Below are 17159 nucleotides of genomic sequence, written 5' to 3'. Positions count from 1 at the left end.
GTGGTTACAAGTTCTCTGATGCACATGAGCTTTATGTTGCATTGAAACATACTGTTAGCTTAGCATGTAGCACTGCTACGCTCATGGTCTAATTTCAGCGTAATTTTGACAACTAAAGCTGGTGTGAGCTGCTGGTTTGTTATCCTAATTTACTCCATTCAAATTCCAGGTATGTTCCATATTATTCAGCCAGTTTTGGATGCAGCTGTGTAATTGAAAATGTTTAATGTCAGTTTTTAGTTTTGGATTGTGTGAAATTAATTTCTAAATAAATGCGTATAGTCCGGTGCGACTTATGTTTTTTTCCTTTAAGGAAATAAAAGATCCCTCAGAACACTGATGGGGTCAGTTATTCTTTTATTACTTTTGGAATTAATCTGTGTTTGTTAAAGTTAGCTCACATGTATATTTCTTTACATCAGGAATGTTGAGGTTAAAGAACCATCACCTGTTTCTGGTGAACATTGGAAGCAGAACACGTTTAGATCACATCCCGCTGTTTTCTCTGAAATTTTTTTTTTCCTCTTCTCTTCCTTTCTTATAGATTTCCAGCAAGATTTAATCTGTAATGAGAGAGATGTTTTCATTCAGCATCTGATTTCCAACCAGAGGAGGAGTTCTGGGCTGGACAACGAGGAACCAGAATCTCTGCTGATTAAAGAGGAGCCAGGTGATCTGTGCTCTAGCCAGGAGGAAGTGCAGATTGTGCTGAAGGAGGAGACCGACACATTTATATTGATCCCAACTTGTGAGGAACCAGACTGCAGTGAGTTGGAACCCAACAAAGACCGGACCCTCTCTGAAGATACCCTGGAAGCTGAAGACCAAAATTATGAAGGATCCAGCAGCAACAAAGAGCTGAAACCAAAGGATCAAGGTCTGAAAACTGGTGAACAGAAAGAGGAGAAAACTCCTGACATTGATCATAATCTGTATTTCTGTAAAATGTGCACTAAAGGTTTTACTCAGAAGCATTACTTATCTAAACACCTGAGAGTTCACTCAGGTGGAAAGCCTTTCATATGCCCAAGCTGTAGCAAGAGTTTTAAAAATAAACTCAGTTTGATCGTCCACATGAGAAGCCACACTGGTGAGAAGCCGTTCCCTTGTGTGACCTGTGGGAGACGGTTTGCCCACCAGATCAGTTTGAGTCTCCACATGAAAGTTCACGCAGGTGAGAAGCCAAATGAATGCAAAGTGTGTGGCAAGTGTTTCCTCACCAGCAGTCACCTGACATGTCACCTGAGAACTCACACAGGTGAGAAACCTTTCTCATGCATATCCTGTGGGAAAGGTTTCAGCCAGAAAGATAATTTAAAGAGACATGTGAATATCCACAGAGGGGAGAAGCCTTTTTCCTGTATCACCTGTGAGAAAGCTTTTTATCAGAAAAGTCAGCTAAATGCGCATCTGAAGACTCACAGCAGCGAACGACCGTTTTCTTGTGACATCTGTGGGAAAGGCTTCTGTGACAGCCACGATCTGTCCACTCATATAAGAATCCACACAGGTGAGAAGCCTTTCCAGTGTCTCACCTGTGGCAAAAGGTTTAGTCAGAGAGGAAATTTAACTATACACTTGAGGACTCATACTGGCGAGAAGCCTTTTGAATGTTTAACCTGTGGCAAGAGTTTTTGTCAGAAAGGTAATTTAACTGCACACCTGAGCACTCACATCAGCGCCAGACCATATGCATGTGAAACCTGTGGGAAAGCCTTCTGTGACAGCCACGATCTGTCCACTCACATGAGAACCCACTCAGGTGCGAAGCCTTTTCAGTGTCTCACCTGTAGCAAAAGTTTTAATAATAGATTTAACCTGATTGCCCACATGAGAACACACACAGGAGAAAGGCCCTTTCAGTGTGGGACCTGCGGAAAAGGCTTCTGTCAGAGAGGGAATTTAAACGTCCACATGAGGACACACACAGGGGAGAAACCCTTCCCATGTCCGACCTGCGGCAAACGCTTTCAGAGAAAAGGTAATTTAACGGCACACATGAGCACGCACAGTTAGCAGAGAGTACTTAACTCCACCCAAACACTCAGAAAGAGCCAGGAGGTGAGTTTTTCTGAAAGTCCTTTAGGCTACTGTTTCTGTAGCTTAAAGATGAATAATTGCATCTGTAGAGATTACAGGGTGACACAGGAGTGGATTTTCACTCCTGTCCCATCCCACTCCCACAGAAAAAAAATGTCCGGGCCAGAGTAAAAAATAAAGTCCTGTCTCATCCCACACCTGGTAAAATTACTCTCACTCCCATTCAGAATGACTCCCACTCTGGCGCCACTCCCATTCTTGTTGTCTTTATTAAGTTTTCTGGTAATACATTGAACCTGAATTTCTTTGAAGGGTCAGTTAGGTTCCTGGTTTTAGCTGTAGTAAAGGCCGGTTAAAGTAAAAGGAATAATAGTAAATAAATAATAAAGGTAACAAACATGGAAACAAACCATGTCTATCTTAGTTGAATAAACAAAATGTACAATGTCGCCTTTTACTAATTTATCAAGTAATTGTTTCCTTTGAACAATGAAGTTACTTTTATTTTTCAAATTGCGGAAACTAAAGAAAATTGCACCTAGCAAGAGTTCTATACTTAATTAACATAAAAGTGCATAAAGGCATTACTTTCATAATTTAGATAATGTACCTTAATGGTTCAAAAACTCAGTTTTATAAGGGAAAAGTTTAATATGATACAAACATATTAATATTTGTCCATTTGCATGAAAATATCCACAAATTGGTTCTGATAGTAAATCAGGATTTACTTTCATCGAACATTAAACACATTCTCGGGTAATGAGTTCAGGAAACACGTTTTACAAACACTGTGACCTTTAACTCTTGTCAAGTCCGTTAATATGTGTGACTTTCCACTCAGCTCTGTCAGTTTAATAAATAAGTCCTTACTTCTGACTTTGCGTTGCAAATCCAACTTTTCCAGGTCGAGTTCGCCACTAGAGGTTTCTCCTTCCATTGCTGTTTTTTGAATGCGGGTGGAAAACATAGATCGGAAGCACTGTTGGTCTTTGGGTGGTGTAGTTCTTTTAACTCGCATTATAGTTTAGACTTTTTGGAAAGTCTGCTCCCGTTGATATCTAATCCTGTACCGTCCCAATCACGTGATCTTTACTAACGCTGACTCTGATCCCACGGGATTCCCGAAAAAATGTCTGCCTCTAGAGATGAATAAGGCCATACTGTCTGAAGGGGGGGGGGGGGGGGGGGGGGGGTATGAATGTGTTTTTTTCATCACTCTGTTATCCATAAATAATAAAGTATCATCCAGATATACGAACACTTTGGGTTTCCTGTTGGTTTTTCAGCATCTTTAGTGTTAAACTGTTAATTTGTAATTCTGTATATTTGGAGATATTTTTAGGTGCACAGTTTGACAGCTTCAGCTAGCTGTTCGCTTCCTGACTTGTTTCTTTAAAGCTAGATTATCTTCTGCTGGTTATATACTTTTAAGTGTCTGGAGTGCCCATGTCTGCAGGTTTTAGGTTAAAGTTGTAATTATAATTCAATAAAAATCTTGTTGTTTAGCAGAACTCCTCTGTTAATAAAATGTTTTATTCTGCTGCGTTTGTTCCACACCAGGATTGCTGGGTATCTGTAAACTGATCATTCACTGTATGTAACAGAGTTTAAAGTGTGACGAGTCTAACGTTGGTTGCTTTGGGGAAAAACCAACAGAAGCCAGGAGGAGCTGGGCTGATGGGGAGAAACAGGAAAATGTGTTCAGAGAAGTTTAGGATCATTCTGTGTACATGGGAGTGGTCAGGGAGCTGGGCGTTTGCGTCAGAGGTTGCCGGTTTGAAACTCAGACTGTCACTCTGGGTCCCTTGATCACCACTCAGCCTGGCAGATCGCTGCCCCCTAATGGTGAAGCACACATTCCCCTGTGAGAGGTTATAATGGTAAACATTATGAATTTATGACCTTGTTACTGTCCAGATAGTCCCGAGTCTGTGTACACACCAAGGCCACTTTATTAGGCACACTTTGCTGATATCAAGTTGGACTCGTTTTGCTTTTAGAATTGCTTAAATTGCTAAAAAATATATATATATATATATAGAAGATGGTGCACAGTGGTCATAAGCAACAATACTCTCCAAATGCCAGGAAAATATCTCCCACACCATGATACCACCATCAGAACGTCATCTTCACAGCTTCTAGATGCCCACATGCATTCAGTTGCTGTCGTATGATTGGCTGAGTTATTGCCGATAAAAAGCAGGGGAACTGGTGTACCTAATAAAGTGGCCAGTGATTAAACCTTACATCATCTCTTGTCTACAGAGACCAGCTTGTAATTGACAAACATTACGTATGAATAAAATAAGATTGTTCATCCATCGTCTGTGTCTGTATGATGAACCTGAGTCCGCTTCCTATTCTCTTCTTCTGTGGTTCTCCATCTATTCATCCCCCGGATAACGGAGCTCCTCCCCTTCTCTCTAAGGCTGAGCCCAGGGGGTTCAGGTGGACCCGCCTCCAGTGCACGTACCTGAGCTCATCTCCAAGGGGATCAGCCTCCATCTTTTGCCCCTGAGATGGTTGATGAGGGCTTTCAGGTTGGCCTGCCAGCTGTCACTGGGGTCCGTCGAGAGCTCAACCAACAACCTCAGTATCCAGGTCTCGTCTGACGTCAAGCTTCCGGTTCTTTGCAGCTCGTTCTTCAGAGATGTTTGAGACATCAACGCCCACCAAGGGTTCCTGCTCCACCTAAAGGCCCTCGCAGTCACCCGTCTGAGTCCCAGCTAGGTCAGGTCTAGTCTGGTTTTTCTACATCCTGTTCACTTAACCAGGTGATTTCAGTCCTTGGCTCTTCTGTGGAGCTGCAAATGCAAATAGTCAGAACTAATCTCTGAACCGGCTCTTTACTTTCTGAACCTGGATTTATCACCTCTGCTAAATAGTCTGGCATCTCTTTATCTGAAAGAGCTTTTACATCTTGGCAAGAAAACCTCCAACTCAACCTTGGGAAAGTTCTTCCTGATGTTTTAACAGAACAGCATGGATAATAATAAAAAAAAAACTGAATTCTAGAAATGTGTTCTGATTCTTTGTAAGTTTACACTGTCAGAAACCGCAGCACAGAATTTGACTTTGTAAAGTGCGGCTATACAATTAAATTGTAAACTAAACTTGTTAGATGTAATTATCAGAATTATCCAAACAAACTTAACGGGATGATTTTTGTAATATTGTTTTTTTGAATGATAAAGTCAGAAAGACCTGCTTCCAAACGCATGGCGTTCATTATTTACTCATACTGACAGCAGCAGCTAAAACACTTATTTTCTTCTTTTTTTTTTTTTTACCAAGGCATGTACAAACTATATAAGAGAACATGAGGACCAAACAAACAAATAGATTTCACTTACAGGAAAACATATTTTAAAATGTTATTGTAAGTTTGGGAGATTCCATTAACACTTAATACAGACCTTTACATGTTTCGACATTTTTCAGGGATTTCAAGTGTTAATTAAATTAATTTGGGAGGACATCAAAGACAGGGAATGGTCTTATCATTCTTTGTTTATTGATAAAAAAAATCTTAAACATAAGATTAGGTTACAACAACGTTAATCCTTTTTGTTTCTTTGTCCCTCGAAATGTGTTCTTGAAATATTGTTTTTGGTTTGAGCCAACCCCACGTTGGAGGGGTAAATAGCGTTTTGTATCTTAAGATGATTTGATTACGTGACTAATGGTTATATAAGGAGTTTTAAATACAGAGCTCATAATTTTTCTATTGATTTTGTGTCAATTTTGTATATTTTCTCAGAGAATATGGTTTCATTTAGATTTGTTTTCCCAGTTCCCCCACGCACATGTTATATGGTTAAATAAAGGAAATTAAATTAAAGCTGTTTCTAACTGTGTAATTATAGATTTTTTTTTCAGTCAGTGAAATAACTGTAATAGAGTGATTAATTGTGGGTAACATCAGGATAGATTAATACATTGTTTTGGTAAAGTCTGTGTAATCTGCTAAATTGATCTTTAGGAGGATTAAATTTGTATTTTATACAGAAGGGTTCATAATTTAACATGTTAACATTTGCATCCGTTAAATATACAAAGGACTATGTTTTCTTCTCAACCTCATCTTTGTAGAATAATGACTTTTTCAGTATAATATGTTATGTACGTACAGCATTTTCAACTATAATAACAGTTGTTTATGAAACTGATTGTTTAATATGAATCCATGAGAAGCAGTTTAAAGCTCTAATCTAGGACATCAACATCTCAGGGCAACCAATAGGAGGGCTAGTTGCTGAAAGATGTTGCTAAGCAACGTCATGAAAACAAAAGTCAGCCTGGATCAGTGCTACAATGACAATGTTTAAATTATTTTTAAGTTAAGATGACTAGATTCCTGTAATGAAAACCGGGATGTGTCTGAGTAAGTTCTAATACACCATTTGACACACAGTAATATTGCTGACTTTCCATAACTATCTCTTATTGCAGGCAATAAGATGACTTGCTGGCTGTTCTCTATAAAGAATAATCGCTTAAATAAAAATACAGGAACTAAGCATATTTGTCTTGTCTTTTATTAAAGATTCAAAAATGGTGTTCTACAATTCTGTCCTGTGCAGCTCTGCCACAGGTTGGTCCAAGTCCACTGGCTGGAGGTCGTCATCATCAGGCTGCACCCCCACCACAGGGATCCTCTCCTTTCTGATGGTGGCAATTTTGTGCAATATGACGCATGCAACAATAATGTCACAGGCCATGTCAGGTGCAACCCTCAGACTTTTCAGACACTGAAATCTTTCCTTCAGTTGTGCAAAGGTCATCTCAATGCCTCCACATTTGTGATAAGATGCATAGAGTCACACACTATCTTAGAGATTTTAGTCAGTCAACTGCATAACTTTTGATTCCATTCCTTTTTCCAAAAAATAATGCTAATCTGGAAAAATAAATATTGGACAGTAACTTACCTGCACATTTACACTGTGAACCCCCTTTCGGTTTACAAAATCCCCTTCATTTGGGCCTGGTGGGGCCTTGATGGGGATGAATGTGCAGTCTTTGGCACCAATCACATTAGGGAAGCCTGAAGGACACATACTGTTGGTCATATTTTTTGCCATGGTCATGATTGCATCTCATTAACAATTCTAAATCTGGTTCTGCAGTACCAAAAAAATTCTGCTTTACAACCCGGGGTCTTAAGTGGCTGTGAAATGCCACAAAAACCCCTAAAAAATGCTTCAGCGCCAGGTACAGTTTGCAAATGGCACGACAGACGGCACTCTTCACCAAGTTCTCTGCATCGCCAATGATGTAAAGAAAGTCTGTCAGTCTGCGCAGTTGTCAAAGCCCGACTCCTCTGTGTTGAACACTTAATGTGTGATTCCAACAAATGAATCATGTAAATAACAGCCTCATGAGAAAAACGACATCTCTCCACAATTACACAACAGGTTGCTCTCGTAAAAACGGACGACATGGCTACGACAGACAAACTTCCCTATCTCCTCCGCTTATAAAGCTGCGATCTAATCTTGTTTACATGAAATAAGCCTGCTCACGAGCAGGTTTAAGTTTGCGCACATGTTGCCATGACAACAAGTCCAGGATGTCCTTCGAAGAACCAAATGATCCAAGATCATGCCAAATCATCAACAATCTAATCCAGCTAACTGAGTTAGCGACGTACGAAGAAGGAGACCAGCTCATCTGATATCTGACCTGCAGCTACTATTCTAGTCCAATGTGCTTCTTCCTGTAATGTTTTCTTTCTTGTTGATGTTCAGCACCTTAACAAACCTGCCTTGCCTAATACACAAAATATGGTTTATATCTATAATGTAAGATATGTGAAAAGTGGTTGTGTTATTTATACCAATCAGCCAGCTAAGTAGCACTGGGTTCTAATCCGGGCCTGGTGTCTTTCTGTGTGGAGTCAGGTTCTCTCTGGGTTCTACTGCTTCCTCCCACAGTCCAAAGCATGGCTGCCAGGTTAGCTGGTCTCTCCAGATCCCACAAATATCTAGTTTGATGCAAAGCTGGGACCAAATCATTTCTTCCCCATAGCCACGTAAGTCCTGTGGTTTAAACTCCAAGTCATTAATAAGTCATATCTCTGAAACATTAACAACACGAGGAAATAAAAATACAGATCATTTTATTTTATATAATTTTATATGGGAATTCTTTGCCTAATAAAGCATAAATTATTTCTGGTTTAGACGCTCAAGTCAGATCAGAGTCCACACCTCAGGTTTGATGTCTCCGGTCCAGTAGGTGGCGGTAAATCCCACCGGGAGTTTTTTTTTAACCACCGGAAGTTTGATTTTCATCCACCGGAAGTGGATGTGAGCTTCAACGCTAGCTTTGTCGGTTGTGTCCGATTTAAAGTTCTGGGATCAGAGACGAACTTCTGCTGATAAAATCTCCACAGAACTTAACGAGCCAACACCGTTGGGCTCCAGGAAAACATCCGCCGCCATCTTCAGATCTGCTGGAGACCCGGAGCTGCTTCCTTTGTTCAGGTTTGGACCAGCAGCGGTGCTGACGTGGTTCTGCTGAGCAGAACCCGGGTTCTGGAGCCGGTTCGCTGCTCTCAGGCTTTATTTCTGGAGCTTTCTGAGGAACGGAACCAACAGGAATCTCGTTTCCTGCCTGGTCTGGGCTCTGATGTGGAAGCTAGCTGCGGGCTAACCTTCAGCCTCCAGGCTTCCTAAGCGGCTCGGTTCTGCTGATGGATCCGTTCCCCGCCAGGGACCAACTGCCAGCCGGCCAGAGGGCCCCTCCTTCGGCCTCCTAGTGAAAGTCTCCCCGGTAAGCAGAGATGGAACCTCCACTTTTAAAGCTTTCACGTTTCTCTGTCCGCTTATTTATCTTTATCCCAATAAAACCACAGTTAAAGTTTAAGTATCTCAGCTAATTGGAGCCAGAACTTATCAGAACCGTCATACGTTCTTATAGAGATCAGTGAACATTTGGATCAGAACTGATTCAGTTTCTAGAAGATCCTGAAACTGGACGATAAAGTTTTTCTGCTTTATTTTTTTCCTCTGAATGTTTGAAAATTAAAATAATCTTTATTTTTTTAATCCTTCCAGGAAACCTAACTGTTGGTGAAGAACCAAGCTGTGGGTTGATCACGTCCTGGCTGCACCGGGTCAAGAACCAAAGAACCAGGGGTACCTTTCACAAACCCAGCAGGGATGAAATGTTTGATAAAAAATTAAATGTTCTGGTGGTGAAATGATTTAAATCTATAAAATAAATAAGATCTTTATCCTGATTAACAGCATAAAGGTCCGATTAACAGCTGTCCTTCCACACCCAGTGTTCCTGACCCAAACAGTTCAGGATCCGTCGCCATCAGAACCTCTGATAATATAAAAAGTTCTTCACCAGGTGACTATGAATGCAGGCACTGAAGAAATAGAAGAAATCAATGCAGGAGGAGACAAAATGTTCTTTAACTGAATAAAAACTAAACTGAAGGAATAATTTCTGGACCAATAGAGGAGAGATCCAGAGTTAGCTCGCTGCTTCAGCTAGGAACCACTGATCAGGCCTGAAACCTGGGAGTAGTGATGGACTCACACCTGAACCTCCATCTGAAGACAAAGTGGACCTTCTAGAACCTGGAGAACATTTCCAGGATTAAAAGCCACGCCTCTCTGGTCCTGGATCAGTTTTTTTATGGTGCAGCATCCCAGGTGGATGTTCCATTCAGTTCTTTATTGTCATTATAAATATAAATACAACGTTTTGATCAGAGCCGTCATTCGCTGCACGGCTGGAACACAGAGGTGGAAACGCTGCTGCTCGCCTCCTCAGGTAGTCCAGGTGTTGCCGTTCTTTCCCCGCCGCTGAGGAGGCGTCGGTGCTCTCTCGCTGCCGGTGGAGAACGGTTCCGTCTGTTCCTGCAGAACCACACAATCACTTCTGGATTCTAACGGATGTTTTGTGTTTTCTCTCCAGCTTTTTGCTCCTGGTGGCAAACCGACCAAAAGAGAATCCAGTCTGGACCAGAAGGAATCAAAAAGCCAGAGAATGATGGGAGATCAGGTGAGACCGGATCCGCTGCAGGTAAAGGAGGAAGAGGAGGCAGAGCATCTGAAGATCAAGGAAGAAGATGAAGAAGCAGAACCTGTGCAGATAAAGCAGGAAGAGGAGGAACCCGGGCCTTTTTACCTGAAGGTGGAGGAGGAAGAGCCAGAAGGCCTGCAGGTGAAGGAGGAAGAGGAGCAACTCGTCATCGGTCATGAGGAAGAGCAGCGTGTACTGAGGCAGCAGCCGGTTGCCTTCATGGAGACTCCGGGTTCTAAAGGGAAAGACCACAAAGAAGCAGAACCAACCTGGAACCGGCTTCTCTCTCCAACCTCTGGTGGTGAGAAGCTGAAGCAGGAAGTGAGCAGCGATGAAGGCTCAGGTAAAGCTTTCTCCTCGTCCACTCACCTGTTTGCTGGCTGCTCGCCATCAGTCGGTTCTCACACTGGGGGGGGGGGGGGGGCAGCATGAGGTCCTTCAGAGGTTAGAACCCCTCTGGTCCACAGCTTTAGGTGTCAGCAGACGACCCGATAAGGTTCTATAATCTGTTCTAAAATGGGCCATGATGACGTCAATTCATCATGCAGAGAAGCTTAAATTAGTTTGCAATAGTAAATAAATCCGGAGAAAGGGAATCTCTTCAGTTAAATTTTCCCTCCTGGAGGAGGAGAATCCCGACCACTGAGGACCTGGATGTGGGTGTTGGGATCTCATATTTCTACTGATTAATAATTTTACTGTTTCCATCATGGAGAGAAGCTTAAATTAGTTTGCAATAGTAAATAAATGCGGAGAAAGGGAATCTCTTCAGTTAATCTGCGTTTGCTTTCCCTGTGAATTTAGTTTAGGTTTGAGGTACATGCAGTTACCTGACCATTAATATAAGCTTTAAAGCTTCCCACACCGTTCTCTTTGGTACGTCTGCTGAATCAGAATCAACTTTATTCACAAAGTTTGAGGAACAAACGAGGAATTTGACGTCTGATTGTAACATTTGGCAGCATCCATCCAGCAGCTCCGATCTGTAACAGAAAAGACATTTTTCAGTGAAAAGGTAAGAGCAGGGCCAGTACAGCAGATTACCTCAGCTCTCTGCCCTGTGCAGCAAACCCACTTTAGACATTTTACACCTGGAGGACGTCTGATCCGTTAATTGTTACCTGGCCAATCACTGCACACCTCTCATTTAGAAATAGTTTTTTATAAATGGCAATTATTGCAAATGTGATGAATTGTCCAACGCTACAAGACAGACTGGATGATGGACATTCAGAAGATGTTGGACTTCTGGTGCTGGAAGTCCAGTCTCTGCTGGACCTTCTGTCAGCAGCTCAGGTCCCCGAACTGGAAGAAGTCCACAGCAGACACAGATAACCCCCCCCCCCCCTTTTTAACCGTGCTGAGACCAGTCTGAGCTCGGTAACCGAGATAACTATGGACTGTAAATGGAACACAAACTGAACTAAACTGAGTCAGACACAACCAGACCCGCTAAATCTAGACCAGTTCCAGATGTGGGCTCGGCCCTTTTATCTCTGACCCGTTCTCTGATAACAAAGAGCCGTTAGCAGACGACGTCATCTCCTCAGTCAGCTGACATTTCAGACATTCATAATAATAATACCAGCTTCCTTACCGTGTCACACGGTTTCCAGAGATGATTCTGCTTAGCAGTGATGAACCTCAGCGTCTGTCGTTGTTTCCTGCGTCTGTAAATCCTGATTAGACGTTCGTTTGTCTTATCCACGTCCCAAAAGCCGACTCTATCAAGTAAATTCACCAAAAGTTGCCATCTTCGCCTGACTCTCCGCAAACAAAGAAATATAACCAAGCATAACTTCCTGAATGTTACGGGTGCCGCCATTTTTATTTGCTTGATTTCCTCCTTCAATTCCAGAGAGCCGTAGTACCGCAGATCGTCACTAGGAGGCGAGGAGGAACCGTGATAGCGTGATGTGTAAACGGTCGTCAGAACCACTGAGCTATATAATACACTGGAGTGCTGATTTTGCCGAAAAACTGAAGTCACTGGCCGCCATCTTGCTACTCCCTACTCTCACAGAATCCCACAGGATTTGGTTGCAATAACAAGCAGTTTTCTGGCTGAGTGAAAACGTTTCACAGGTAATTCTACAGTCAGTGGATGTACTAACACTATCAACTACTAGGAAATTAGGTGCTGAAATATTTTACATGTTATTCATATTAAATATATATATGTATATATATATGTATATATAAGTATGTGTATATGTATATATATGTATACAAATATGTAAATATATGTTTTTGTATATTATTTATATATTTATAAAGTTAAACATATATATTTAAATGAATAAAATGCAAAATATTTCAGCACATGACTATATGGCATTTGACATTTTAAAAGTCTTAAGCCCCCCCTGAACATGAGAAAATCCTCGTTATTCGATGCTGTAGCGCACATATTCCTTAGTTACTGGGGGGAAATAGGGAGTACCAAGATGGCGGCTGGTGGCTTCAAAGCGACTCGTTCTAACAGACGGCGATTAGCACTCCAGTGGATAACATAGCTCAGTGGTCAGAACCAAGCTCGGCTTGTTTAACTGATCTAAGCTCGGCATGGATCGGTTTAACGAGGATAGTGGAAATGGGGCCAGAGATGGCGTCTGTAAACTTCAGGAGTTCCACAGACGGTTAGTCCTCAGTGTACCGTGAGAAGAGACGAGGACGCGGCCCTGAGGGACGCTGGGTTGATGGTTCCTGGGTGGGAGGAGGCGCTGCTCTGCTGCTGGCGGTCAGTCAGGACGCAGACACCGCTCCGCCCATCTTAGGCTGCAGGTTCTGTCCTCAGGATGGACCTGCCTCTGTCTGAGGGTCCTAAGGGGCCTGAGGGGGTTGAAATGTTCTGGGATCTGGTGTTTAGAGTTTTTCAGAGACTCCAACAACATCTGGGCTGACCATGTTTCTACGCTTGTTCTTCTCCACGTTCTGTTCTGCGTCTCTTTTTGGGTTTCCTCACTGATGTGACAGAAGCCCAGTTAGGGGATCCTCAGGTTTCTGTTCCTGGTTCTTCCCTCCTGTCCTGGTGGGACGTGTTCTGCTCCATGGTGTCAGGTTCTGGTGACAGAACGTTTGTGTTCCAGTGGATGGAGAGAATAAAGAGCAGATGTTGGTCTGTGTGAGCAGGTCTCCTGCAGACTTCACTGGTGAGGCCTCCATGCTCACCAAGCAGTCCAGAGAAGGCAGCTGGTTCTCGTTGGCGTTCTCTGGAGAACCTGATGTCCACTGAGCTGACGTCTGATGGAAGCTTCTGCCGTCTGGATTTTGACCCAGATGTCGTCCACATATCTGAACCAGCGGCTCGGGTGTTCCTCTGAAAAGATGAGAGGTTCAGTGAGGAATCAATTAATCTAATCTCCCCTGCACCGGTTTAATATTTTACTTTTACAGTTTTATTTTAAGTGGCTTAAAAATGATGGAGTTCCACAATACTAATTTTACATTTCAATAAATCACAAGTTTTGTTGATTTTTTTTTTTTTTTTTTTCCACTCTCTCTCACACATCTAATCCTGAGTTTTCACAACAACAATAATAATGTCTTTGTATATTTTTGCATTCTGTTTATATCCACATTCATAAATTTTAAAGCCTGGAAAAAGGTTTTAAATTTCCAGGTCATTCCAGAGTATTCCACGTTGTTTCCATCTGGCCAGGAGCTTAATACCTTTGAAGGAGAACCGTTAGCACAGCTTCATGTTCTGACGCTGTAACTCCAGGAACCTCATCTGGCAACGTGATTCAGCCTCAGTTTGTCACATACAGAGACAACTAATTAATAAGCATTAAAGTTTATGGTTTGGGTTTCTGCAACGTTAACAGCGTGTTTAAAAACTCATCTTCAGAACCAATGTCTGCTCCAAATGGTGATCTGCACCAAGTAATCTACTTTCAGCAGTTATCACCAGTTATTGCACCGTAAACTGCAGAAAATCCAGAGTTGCTCCCTCGGCTCTCGCTCCCCCTGCGCTGCAGCGCGTTATGAGGCGGAGGGAGAATTCAGCTGGTTATACTGAGTGTTTCTGTAGTGCGACAGTTATTTTAAAGCCCAAATAAGCAACTTAACAAGCATCGCCGTTATGGTCTAACAAGGTTAACGTGTTAATAACGCATTAAAACTGACAGCCCTACATGTAAGCAATACAAAGTTATCCCTAAAATAAACCCTGAGATACTTGTCGTTGTGTCCTTGGGCAAGACACTTCACCCGCATGAAGGGTCAGAGGTCAGTGACATACGGTAGGGTGAGGCACTGATGTCATCAGTGTCAGATTTACAGATATATAAACTCTACAGAGTAGACTCATTGCAAAGTGCTGAAGGAGACTGATTGAGCCAAACAAATTCACCAAGAGACATGGAAAAATAAAAAACATTTAAATGTGTTACATTTAAATGTTTTTTAAATGTAACACATTTAAAAAACTATAACCCGCATTACGCACATTTCATTACAAAGACAAAACATGAGTAATGGTCATTTTCTGGTAAAAGTTCTCTTTATCTTCTTCAGTTTTAAAAGTCTCTCAGTCTCAGTGGAGCTCACTGCCAGGGAGGAAAGCCTTCCTTCATCAGTCCTGTTCCAGCTGGATGTTTAGAGTCTTTTTAGTGCTTTACTTGTTTAGCAAAACTTGCTAATAAAACATCCATAACTTGCTGTTACTCTACAGTTTTAGGATCAGGAGCGGTGCTCCTTGAGCGCCCCCTGTCTAGAGGCCAAGGAACTGCAGGCCTCACCTACAACCAGTTCTCTGCTGGTTATGATCGCCCAGCAGCAAGAAAACATGTTACCTGCACACAGTTTGATGACCAAAACACAATAAGCTATCCACATACATTAAATTATGGAAAATCAGTTCATAACTGTTTGAACAATTGAATTTATGATCTAGAGACAGGAAGATGCATTCACAGAATGGAAGCCAGCGCAGTTAACATGGGATTGCGCAATCCCAGGGGAGGCCAAGCTCGCTGCGGCCACCAAGGATTTACATGGAAAATAGCAAAAAGTCTAAGATTTTAAAGAAAATATGATCAAAGCTGATGAAATTAGATGCAAATTTAAAAAGACTGAGTGAATCACAATTTATATTATGTTATCATCATTATATATTTTCTTTCTTTCTATGATGACAAGTGAGGCCTGGCCTCCCCTGACTGCACGTCACTGTCAGAGGGCCCGGTGGCGCCGGTGCATGGCAGCCTCGCCTCTGTCAGTCAGCTGCAGGGCAGCTGTAGCTGCTGACATAGCTCACCACCGTCAGGGTGTGAATGGGTGAATGACTGAACTGTAGAGTGAAGCGCTTTGGAGGTCGTCAAGACATTTACCATTTTACCATTTATCTTCATTGGTGCATCCAAAAGCATTGTAAATGCATCAATGGAATAAACATATATTTTTTATTGCATTCCCATTTATATACATTTTTCTCCCTCTCCAGACCTCCCAGAGCGTAACCAGGAAGGGAACTCCAGTTTGGCTCTGAGGACACCAGAACCTCCACAGATCAAAAAGGAGGAACCGGAACCTCTGCAGATTGAAAAGGAAGATGGAGTCTGCATCTTGTACGGTTTTACCCCAGCATACTTGATTCTTCACATGAGCTCTAACAAACCCGAGAAGCCTTTCTCATGTCAGATCTGTGAAAAACGTTTTCTCTACAAAAGTAAATTGAAATACCACATGAGAACTCACACCGGTGAAGATCTGTTCTCTTGTCAGACTTGCGGAAAAACTTTTATCTGGCAAAGTAAACTGAAAGAACACATGAGGAGTCACTCCAGTGAGAAGCCTTTCTCATGTCAGACATGTGGAAAAGCTTTTACTGAACATAGCAAATTAAAACAGCACATGAGAACCCATACAGGTGAGAGTCTTTTCTCATGTCAGACCTGTGGAAAAACTTTTATCTGGCCAAGTCAGTTGGCAGGCCATGTGAGAACCCACACAGGTGAAAAACCTTTCTCATGTGAGGTCTGCGGAAGAGCTTTTACCATGCAAAGTAAATGGAGAATCCACATGAAAACTCATACAGGTGAACTTTTCTCCTGTCAGACCTGTGGGAAAGCTTTTACCTTACAAAGTACTTTGAAAGAGCACATGAAAACGCACATGGATGAGAAGCCTTTTTCCTGTCAGATCTGTGGGAAAGCTTTTATCAGGCAATGTGCTTTGAGAGACCACTTGAGGTCTCACACCGGTGAGAAGCCCTTTTTGTGTCAGACCTGTGGAAAAGCTTTTAACCGCCAAAGTAGCTTGAGTCTTCACATGAGCCTGCACACAGGTGAGAAGCCTTTCTCATGTCAGACATGTGGGAAAAAGTTCAGCTTGAAAAGTCAATTGATTGTTCACATGAGAATTCACACGGGTGAGAAGCCTTTCTCATGTCAGACATGTGGAAAAAAATTTAGTGTAAAAGCTCGTCTGACAGTTCACACGAGAATTCACACAGGTGAGAAACCATTCTCATGTCAGATGTGTGGAAAATCTTTTACCCACCAAAATTCTTTGAGTTTTCACATGAGCTCTCACACAGGTGAAAAGCCATTCTCATGTCAGACGTGTGGAAAGGCTTTTAACATGCAAAGTGGTTTGACTCGTCACATGAGAATTCACACAGGTGAAAAAAATATATCGTGTGAGACCTGCGGAAAAGCCTTCAACCAGCAAAGTCACCTGACTTATCACATGAGATCTCACACAGGTGAGAAGCCTTTTTCATGTCAAACCTGTGGCAAAACATTCAGTAGAAAAGATCAATTGAATGTTCACATGAGAACTCACACTGACAAACTGTAAATGTCCCTCTTGCTCCTTTCCCTGACGTTGGCATGTATGAGAATTTAAGGAAAATGCGCATCATAAGTGACCACATCATGTAGTTTTAAAGAAAACCTATCTTTGCTAGGGTAAAAGGTGTTGCCAAAGTCTTTTAGTGAGGAAAAACAGGAAGCCATGATTTCTTGCAGTTTATAGTTGTTGTGAAGCTCTCATGTCCGGTGGAGTGAGTCCTTCATCTCATGCTCTGATGCAGCATGTTGGTATGGGGCCAACATAAATAAATA

At 42.1% G+C, this 17159-nt stretch overlaps 2 protein-coding genes across 2 annotated transcripts; both read left to right on the top strand.

Annotated features, from left to right (window-relative positions):
- The first annotated feature begins 548 nt into the window (after window positions 1-548).
- LOC118560619 (gastrula zinc finger protein XlCGF8.2DB-like) lies at window positions 549-3222 on the top strand. Its single transcript, XM_036131959.1, has one exon. The coding sequence runs from the start codon at window positions 946-948 to the stop codon at window positions 2014-2016; it is 1071 nt and encodes a 356-aa protein (XP_035987852.1). The 5' UTR covers window positions 549-945; the 3' UTR covers window positions 2017-3222.
- Window positions 3223-8710: 5488 nt separating this feature from the next.
- On the top strand, window positions 8711-17159 carry LOC105933416 (gastrula zinc finger protein XlCGF57.1; the record flags this gene model as incomplete). Its single annotated transcript, XM_036131893.1, is given in 4 exon segments — window positions 8711-8823; window positions 9108-9188; window positions 9982-10432; window positions 15536-17159. Coding segments are annotated over 2 exon segments (1737 nt in total). The 3' UTR covers window positions 16894-17159.

Source organism: Fundulus heteroclitus, unplaced genomic scaffold (assembly GCF_011125445.2).
Source record: "Fundulus heteroclitus isolate FHET01 unplaced genomic scaffold, MU-UCD_Fhet_4.1 scaffold_46, whole genome shotgun sequence".
Taxonomy (NCBI): domain Eukaryota; kingdom Metazoa; phylum Chordata; class Actinopteri; order Cyprinodontiformes; family Fundulidae; genus Fundulus; species Fundulus heteroclitus.
The sequence above is the reverse complement of the archived record's forward strand: the minus strand, read 5'-3'. Positions and strand labels throughout refer to the sequence as shown.

Bases quoted from the DNA above. Each gene is read 5' to 3' on its own strand.
- LOC118560619 (XM_036131959.1), top strand. From the start codon at position 946: ATGTGCACTAAAGGTTTTACTCAGAAGCATTACTTATCTAAACACCTG.